This window comes from Chondrus crispus, genomic scaffold (genome assembly GCF_000350225.1).
Source record: "Chondrus crispus Stackhouse genomic scaffold, scaffold_107, whole genome shotgun sequence".
NCBI lineage: Eukaryota > Rhodophyta > Florideophyceae > Gigartinales > Gigartinaceae > Chondrus > Chondrus crispus.
In genome coordinates, this window is record NW_005178916.1 from 99,397 (window position 1) to 108,999 (window position 9,603).

The window sequence follows — 9,603 nt, forward strand, 5'->3', positions numbered from 1 at the left end:
AATTCACTTAATTTTCACCGAAATTCCAGCGTGACGGAATTCTTGCACGCAGGTGGCACGGGGATAGAGCCCTCAACGCAATGTTTCGATGCTACTAGTATAAAGTTAGCTTAAAGAAAAATACTTTCTGTAAGCCGGCTTTTCCTTTTGAACACCTTTATATGCATCCACAAGTTGGGTTTCGCTAGAATTGACAAGCAAATGCTTTACCTGCGGTGATGGCCTTCTGGTTTTTTTAAAAAAACGAGGTGAAATCGTGCGTTGGGTTGTCTAGAAAAAATAAAATAAATTTTTTCCTCATGTGACGACTAACGGTCCGATAGACACAGAAGATCCAAACAAAGTGTTGCCTTTCCCCGTTTCGCGGTATCCTGGTTGATCGCAGTACCAGTATGCGCTTCGGAAAGTTTTCCTGCAGTTCAAAGAGCGCCAAACCAACGTGCAGTACACACTGTACAGTACTACGCATTGTCGCAGGGTTCTGATCTACAGCCGCTTAGCTTAGCAGCGCGATAATGGATTGGCGACACGCTCCCAATAATACCTGTCCACATTTGGTCCTACAGAATTGCAAGCAGTGGCAAGCAGGGCAGTTGTCTGCTCTGTGGAGTGAGTTCTTATGTAAAGTTTACAGACTTTGTGCCGTAGACTCTACGGCATTTATGACGGGTCTGCTTACCTCTACGGCGTAGAGGTAAACAGACCCGTCATAAATGACAAGTCTACAGCAAGCACCTACACGTGTACCGGTTTTGAGGAAACATGCAAACATTGGATCTTACAGCCGAAATCAACGCAGAATAGGCTCTGCACATGGCAAGCGGGAAACCCATCATGCTGTTTCCCTCTTAGGATGGCGACGAAATTCAACAGGAAAAACAACATAGCCCCTATTTAATCAATGCCAGTCTCATCAAACGCCCTCTCTGTCATCTGCATGACTTACAAAGCAGATGCACATTAATTTGTCGACAGGAGCTCCTCAAGAATTTCTTTCTTGTCCTGCCAGGACATGGCGAGATGCCGCTTCGCCCACCACGCATCAAGAACCGATGAGCCATATTGTACAGAAGGGATCGTGTCCAGCTCCGTTCTTTCCAGGTCAAGCGCAGGCGGACATCTCGTTACCATGATGGCCGGCATTTGCATGAACATTATGTCAACACTTTTGCCTTCATCCGGATTCGGTGACCATATACGTTTGCGCACGTGCTACTAATATCTCCAGCTCAGCCCCGGCTTTCTAAATATAGTGCAATGTTGTCGTCTTGAAAAAGGATGCTGTGGAACACGATGATTCAATAGAGATAGGTTTTTGGGACTCATGAGTATATCTTGGGTGAGACGTGAGACTTCGTGGATGCAGAGGAGCCCAGGATGCAAATTACGTGCTCCAGCTAATATGCGAGCGAGACTCAGTGAAGACTTACAAACATGTAAGCGGTCTATTCTGAAGGACAGATAAAGCCAAGCCATTCCTTCGTCATCTCCAACCCCTGCCTCGAGGCCGAAGGCTACGTACGATCGTACCTGTGAGAAAATCGCGCCACGGCCGGCCACAATCCACCTGGGTGAGAGCCGGCAAGACACTTCTGGTTCAGAATAGGAGTTCGGTTGTATATTAGTTTATCGTTCAACGTAGAGTACAGAATAGAATGGGCACACAATCGGTGGTCAATTTCGAAACAACCAAGAATATACCTGACAACAACGAACAAGGTGTTTGTGTCGCAGTCGTTTGAGAGGTGCTACAAAGCGTTGTAGTTGATCCGTTTGTGAGTACAATGCCCTGGCGAGATTCGAAAAAATACATCTTTCAAGTCGCGTGGTATAAATACCATTGACGGTAGTCAGGGCCGAGAGAGCGCAAACGAATAAGTTGACAGAGTCAAAGAGCGCAGCCTACCGCTCCTTCTTTGTAAAAGCGTCAGCACCTGGTGATGCCTTCTCATTCATTTCGCGCTCCACTTCAAAGCGATTTGACAAACTCCACTTGCGCTCGAAGATGAAATCTTTCAAGAGCTCGGAGTAGCTCGTATAAGCGAATAGGGTATCATAGTACTCCGGCGCCATGGCCTTGAGAGCGGGCAATTTATTCCATGGGACGGATGGAAAATCGTGGTGCTCGACATGATAGCCAATGGCAAATGCGAAGCGGTTTGCAATACCATAATACGAGTAGGTGGCTTGGAAGGGCTGAGTCGGATAATGCTCCTGGATCCAACGCGCTCCGAGTGGGTGAAGTCCGATGGAGGAGATGCTAGCAAATGCTAGAAAGAAGATAGGCTTCCATCCGAAGTACAGGACAATAGGGGCGAGGGAAGCAATGTTTGTGGCCCAATTGAGCGCCATCCACATGACTTCGATGCCCTTAGGAATTCGGTATGTGTAGAAGATGGTGCGGAGAGCTTGAACAATGAAGAAAAACGCCAGCCAGATAGACTTACGGAAAGGGGAATTTCCGATTAGACGGGCCTCCCACTCAAAGGGAACATCTGGGTCTTTGTACGCTCGGTTGAGTTCGATATGATGCAGGATGTGATAGTAGCGGAACATCATGGCCGAGGGGAAAACATGGGGGATATTGCACAAGAGAAGGACAACACGGTTGGACCAGACATTGCGGAAGACGAGGTTGTGGGTAGCATCATGAATGAGGACCCATAGAGCATGGTCGACTATGGCGCCCACTGTGTAGCTGACTACCAAAGCGGCCCACGTAGGGAGAAAAGAAGTAGCTGCCACAGCGAGGGTTACCTGGAAGAAGACGAGGGCAAGGGACCAAAGCGCTGTGGGCGGATGGATGCCGAAGAGGGATGAGACATCGGGATGAGCTGCGAGGATCTCTGCGCGGCGCTGCCCGTGCGGGTGCTTGCGGTTCTTTGCACGGGCCACGACGGCTTCGGCGGCTTCGGTGGAGAGGAGGTTGCTGCGAGCGGAAGCTTCCGGGGTGGATCGTTCGGCGCCTTTACCCATGGTTTCGTTTAGGGGGTGGAGCGCTGGGGAGGGGGGGTGAAAGGCCTGTGGCGCGGGTTGAGAGGGATGAGGCCGTTAAGTAAAAAAGAATGGGGCAGGGGTACACGCGTAGGTGCCAGCGATGAGAGACAAGAGGGGGGCGCCGTTGTGGACTTGATGTGGGAGGGGTTTGGGAAGGAAATTGTAGAAATATTGAAGAAATATGGGCGGGATGAAACAGCGATGACATAGGTATGAGGATGATTGGCTGGATCGGGAATTCGTTTTTAAAAGTTTTTTTTTTACGGCGAATTGAGTGGACAACTAGTCGCGGATTGATTGGTAGGAAAAGACGAAAATTAAAAAAAACAATCCATGCATGGTGCATTGCTGTTCAATGTATCGACCGAAGTGCGAAAGTACACATCGAACACGTGTTATATCGCTTTCCAAGACCAGCGAGCGGATCTCGCTGCGGTCACCTGCATCCTTATTCATCTGTTCTGCTCGTTCTTATACTGTAAAGGTATGGTATCCAAGGGTGATGTACGGAACCCTTGGTACTGCTTGTACAAGCATCAAGCAGATTTAGCATCATCCTTCCGAAGGCTTTTGCTTCCACCTCTCCCCTCATCAACTGCGCGACGAAATGACTTCAAATCCGAGTGCTGTGCAAGGCGCATCATGCAATCATTGGACCTCTTCTCATTGCAAGTCCCGTACCATCTCCAAGGCCCTCGCGAAAGCGCTCGCCAAGGAGCTGGCAACCTCAGGCTCTTGTTGCTGCTGCTCCAAGAAATGCGAAGCCATTAAAATCAAGGTCAAGGTGAAGAAGCTCTAAGAACACCGTGTCGTCGAAGAAGAATAATTCGAGGAAAAGGAAGAGTAGCGCTGTGTTTGTCGTTGCCTATCGAGATTTAAGTGGTTATCCTTGTTGTTATGGTCCTCATTGGCCCCACTGTTTTAATATGTTTTCGGTCTCAGTCTTCTCTCGTCCATTGTTCTCTCCTTGTTGAGAACAAGCTACGCCGTTCATGACTGCAACCTATCATCCCGCTCGCCAGCGTACAGTTTCTCCGACCTTACATCACGTCTGCTCTAGAGGGATGTCAAAGTAATGATCTGATATTGACCGCCTGTTTTCTAATGTTTCAGATCGCGGTTTTTCGGACCGAAGCGTACTATTATATCCTGCGTAAATAACATGCATTGCATTTTGTAGAAACTGTGTGAAGGGTATCCTGTACACATATATTCATAATTTCGCGCGAGAGGATTAAGAGATTCCTACAAGTTTCACATCGACACATTCTCCATGTCTGCAAATGGTCAGGGCGGAGGCCATCGAGAAGATTTCGGTTTCCTTTCTGACCTTGGGAAGGCAAATGATGCAGTCTTTGACATCAATATTCTCGTCCATTGTCAGGCTTTCCCTTTAGCCGAACGCCGGAGGAGATAAGTAACTCTCCTTAAACTAAGTTCTCAGATAGAACACGCGGATTCCTTTTACAGTACACCCCTCTAGATACCGCACCCCCCTCTAAATACCGCACCCCGTGCTATACGTCGAAAAAGTGCGACACTAGCAAAGTGCGCTAATGATAAGCCTTAAGACGACGAGTCCCTGTTCAGTCTTTAAGCATTCTACGATACGAAGGTGTCTGGGTCTTTCGCTTCTTGCTTTGCTTCTAAATCGATGGACAAAAAAGTGGAGGTTTCTCTGGCCATCGCTCTTGTTCGGCGAGCTTTTCTGGTGCCACTCTTCACAGCAGTGCTGCATACGCTGCCACGTGGCAGGGTAGTGCCAAAGCATGCGAGGGTGTGATACTACTTTATCACCGGTGTGCAGTACAGGGGGGGGTCGCGATATAGTGCTACCCTGTGTCAGTGGGCCGAAAACAGCACTATATCGAACCAGGCACTGTTAGATAATGAGATTTACGGCTTTTTTGCAGCCACTTCCTTGCATCACTGCTCAGAAAGACCACTCGCAGGACGCCATCACTCATGCTTTGTATCTTCACTACAGACTCAAGTCTAATCAAGCATTTCTGTTATTACATGTAGGTCAACATTCTCTGCATCTTCAATCTCACGACTCATTACAACCTTCCCTGCGACCGTTCGTAGGTCAACTCAACGTCCGCAGACATGCAGAGGGACGCACGCATAACCGTGCTCATCGGCGGATGAGCACGATGGCATCCGGGACAATCGGACGAATTCGAGCATGGTAGGTGACGGCAGTTGCCGACCATCAGCAAAGCAAGCACCACAGCATACGGGAAGGACGCAGCGGAAGCAATGCAATAGGGCCTACCGGAGCCCTTGCAAGGGCGAACGTAGGCACGGCGATGTGGAAACGCGAAGGGGCGAGAAGGGGGAGTCGATGAGCTGACAATGGCAGTCAGACTACAGCAAACGCGACATCAGCGAGAAGCGAAAAGGCGCGTGAGCGAAGGAAGAAACCGGCCACCTTCAGGCATGAGGGAGGCTGGTTGGGCGACCGAAAACGGGTACTTCAAGCGAGCGAGTAGAAGCAAAGTAAAGATAGAAAGCAGATGCCCGCCTTAATGCTGATCGACTTGTGCACCATCCTCCCCGGTTCCTATCATTGTTGGCCACCAGCACCATGTCGGCACAAATGTTAACTGTACATTGAAGGGTACTGGTTTCCATGTTTTTTGACGGCTGGAAATCGTCGCCTTTGCCGCATGACAACATTTGATTCCACGGTGTCGTCATTCGTGTGTTGACGGGTCTTAGTAGGGCACCCCGCAGATACTAACGATTTGTGCGGGAACGATTATGAGCAGGCGGCATTTTCTGGACGAGATAAAAAGCGAGTGAGGTCGTGTACGCAGCTATTGTCCCGCACAAAGATGCCTTCTTGAGAGCAGGGTGTGACATTTAGCGTTGTCTCACGGCTGACAAAATTATGGCACAATATCAACCAGGGGACAACCTGCGATATCAGCACAGTGCGACAGTGCCGGCGCGACACGCAGTATATTGCTCCGACGCTCGCCGAAGCGAAACTTAGGCGATAATCATGCAAGACAGTGTCAACGGCGCGTATAGCGTTTTCGCGCACAGTATATCAAGTGTAGTCCACGATCCGCAACTGTGGTGCGGGAAAAAGCGCGGAGCGAACCGCGACGGTAAGGTTGTGGTTCGAGGGCCCAACGAGGAGCCGGGCAAGGCGTAGTTTTGCTCGTCGTGGCTTCTGGGCTTTTACGAAGCCAGTCTGCAAAAAGCGGAAGTTGGTGAGAAATGCACAAGTCGAAGCGAAAGACGCATAGCCTTGAGATATGTATTTAAGCCCGCATTTGATAAAGGCAGCACCATCGGGGGAAGAGAGAGAGAACTTGAAGAATCCCCCGCTTGGTGACAGTGCCCTCCGACTTTTGCTCAGACTCCGTCTCCCTTCGACACTGCCCGTCTCCCCAAAATCAATCTATCGAGCTCAAGCTACAGTAGTCGGATCACGCAGACCGTCATTTTTCTACACAGGGCTTCTCATCGGATCGGCTGTAAGCATTGAAGAGGGGAAGAGGGGCGGGAAGTTGTGAGCAAGGTTGAGTTGGAGGAGAGTAGGACAGGGAACGATGACGAAAGGAAGTGTAAGGGAATTTGCAGTTCCAGGACGAGGATGTAGACATATATTCGCGCGAAAACATTTGTTCAGGGGATTTGGCGAAGTGATCCCCCCCACGAGAGAGGCACCACTTCGTCAGAAGTGGCGGCTGTCCGCCAGATTTTCTGAGCGACGATTGGCCAAAAAAGTGGTACAGTGGTAATCTGGCAATTTCTGGATGGACCTACTGCACAAGTTATCCCTTCTTGTGCTACATCTGCCCCAACCTTCCTGTCACAGCTCTTGTTGACGCTACCCCCCATCACATTGAAGAAAATGAGTTGTTTCAATTTCCAAAATCCCTTCTTGCGCTGCCCTGTACTGTAGTGCAAGCAATTCCCTTTGCGCATAGATAATGCGTATTGAATTGAATAATGTTCCATTAAATATAGCTACTGCTTCACATCTGGATTTTTTGTCAAAAGCTTAATAAAAGTAATGTAGAGGGGTTCGACTCTGTTTACTCTTAGCATGCATATGAAAGCAGTATATGCTTTCTCTCGTGAAAAAGAACCATTTCTTTAAATCGTCCCTGCCACACAGGAGAACATAGACATACGATAAAAATGCGAAGGTTTTAGCTGGCAGTTCGAAAAGGATCGATACTTATTCAAGATCTATTCCACCTTCTCGCAAGCATTGACGAAAAACGCAGTAGAGTAAGAGTTTTGGGAAACCTCTTTTCATCTCTTGTCTGAACATCGTTCCATTCCATTCGGGAAAGTAAGAGATCTGCGACTGCCCTGCATCTGTACATCTATACACCCCAGTGGTGCGGCAAGACTCCTGCCTTCCGCTCTCTTCTTTCCAAGTTTTGCACCGATTCTTCCACACATTTTTTCACGTCATCACTTGTGGGGATTTCGAGACTTTTTCTTCCTATCCGTCGAAGAGTGGAACTCCGCTCCGCGGTTATAGCGACTAAAACCCTTACAAATGATTTTGCATCTCTTTCCTCGTCGTTCCGGCGCCATAACGATGACAACTAAAATGGACATGAACGGATTGCGGGAACAACTACTGATTGCGGTTCAATCGTCCATATGCGGAAAGTTGTGCATTTTCAAGATTTCAGTTTTACTTTATATGCGCTGTACAATACTGTCGTATAGATGTTTGAATACTACGACGTACTTGGAATGGAAGAAACAATTAGTTCCGCCGCAGCCACGCTTCCACAAGCATTTTTCTCCTTTTGCGAATACTTTTCTACTCTGTGAATTGTCTGTTCACTTAGAGCCTTCTTCAAAGCAGTTTTGTATGCGTCGGCTGTAGCGTCTCTCAAATTTGGTTCAGCAACACTTCCCAGTTGTCGGCCCTGAACAACGTGACCCCAAAAGAACTGATCGCAGAAAAGCGGGGCAATAATTACCGGAATCCCTGCTCGCAATCCAGCAAATGTTGTACCGGCCCCCCCATGGCATATTAGACCAGAGCACTGCGGCAACAACCACGCTAGTTGAGACGGTTCCTCTGAGAAAAACACATGATCATCTGCCCACCGCTTGAGCTCGGAGTCGCTTGCTGTCAGGTTGTGCGCCCCAAGATCACAGCTGCCCTTCAGTAGGACAACTTGATTAATCCCGGTAGCTCGAAGCGCCTTGAAAAGTTCCCGTGTAACGATTGTCTTCTTTTCAGCCACATTCATAGACCCGAAGCTAACGCAGATGGGCCGCTTTGCTGTCGAGAGGTACTCTTTCAGTTTTGGACACTTTTTCTCTGGTGACCATCCTGAGGGAATGTAGTCAGCTGCAAGGGCGGAAACTTGATGAACATGTTCTGTCCAATCCATGCTTCTTGGGATCAATTGAGGACTGAACGCATTGAGGACGTAGACATTTTCAAGCCGACCACTAAATAGAGCATCCACATCAGACATATCCATAGAAGGCAGACAACACGTCGAGCGATATGTGTTGATGTAGGAAAGAGAGTTCTTGTGTGCTTCTTGTTGAATTTCGTAACTTGCAATGTTCTGCCTGTTCTCTGGTGTTTCATCAAAGTGTGAAAACATTTGAACAACATTCTTTCCTGCCACAGCTGCCGTTTTATTGCCAGACATGTAGTACGGGTACGCCGCGGTCGGGGTAGTTGGCTGAAAGTTAATCAGCCACATAGGAATATTGAGTTGTTGGGCTAGGGTAGTAGCAATGAGACCACCAAGGGTTGTGGCGATTAATAATGATGGGTTTTCTTTGGTGGCAATTTCATTCAAAAAAGGGAGTTCTGGTACAAAGAATTGCTTTATGATGGAAGCGAGGCAGCGACGACTTGGGCGAGAAGCATCGAAATTGCGGGTAAAGAAGCTGAGGAATGAATCCTTGAAGTACTCGTAGTAGTACGTCTTTGCGAAGTTCTTCGTACTGAACGAAAACTGGTGGATGTGAATGCGGTTATCTGAAGGCACTAAATGCATGTATTCTGCTTGAATGCATATGTCGAGACGGTGGAAATTACCGGAATGAATCAATGATTTCGCCAAAGCAAAACATGGTTCAGTGTCTCCGCGGGAACCGAGTGCGATAATCAAGGCTGAGACCATGTTATGCGCGTCTTTTGTTTGCCCAGAAACTGGCAGAGTGTGAGCTGGGATATTTTTGCTGAAGTTCTTTTCTGGTCCAAAGATATTAAGGTTGGGAAATGATGATGTTATCCCTTTCCGACTTGTGTTCTCGACTTTGCAGGTCTCCCGATGAGATGTGCAAAACTTTCTGTGCTTTTATATGTAAGTGCTCTCGTTGACAGAGGGATGGATGATTTGCCATATTGGGCTTTGGCTCGGCTAAAAGGAGATCCCTTCAACTGATACCGTATGATATGTATATGTCTACTCGTTATGACAGAGGCCAGCCAAACATGTGTAGTACTTGCAGAATACATAAATAGGACTGTGAGCGAGAGTTTCACATGGCTGTGGGTGCTTAATGTCGTGTACATTGCTGGTGCCGCCATTGTCTAAAAGTACAGTAGTGGAATTGTAAAGTGGTTACATGTTGAAACTCGAGGCCGTC

The 9,603-nt window shown here is 48.2% G+C and overlaps 2 protein-coding genes; both read right to left on the reverse strand.

Annotated features, from left to right (window-relative positions):
• Window positions 1-1,609: 1,609 nt before the first annotated feature.
• CHC_T00009401001 (sphingolipid delta-4 desaturase) lies at window positions 1,610-2,976 on the reverse strand. XM_005712459.1 is given in 2 exon segments: window positions 1,610-1,902; window positions 1,903-2,976. 1 exon segment carries the CDS (start codon window positions 2,974-2,976, stop codon window positions 1,903-1,905), a length of 1,074 nt encoding a protein of 357 aa, XP_005712516.1. The 3' UTR covers window positions 1,610-1,902.
• Window positions 2,977-7,715: 4,739 nt separating this feature from the next.
• CHC_T00001656001 (hypothetical protein) lies at window positions 7,716-9,134 on the reverse strand. The gene has a single exon (XM_005712460.1). The coding sequence runs from the start codon at window positions 9,132-9,134 to the stop codon at window positions 7,716-7,718; it is 1,419 nt and encodes a 472-aa protein (XP_005712517.1).
• Between the last annotated feature and the right edge of the window lie 469 nt (window positions 9,135-9,603).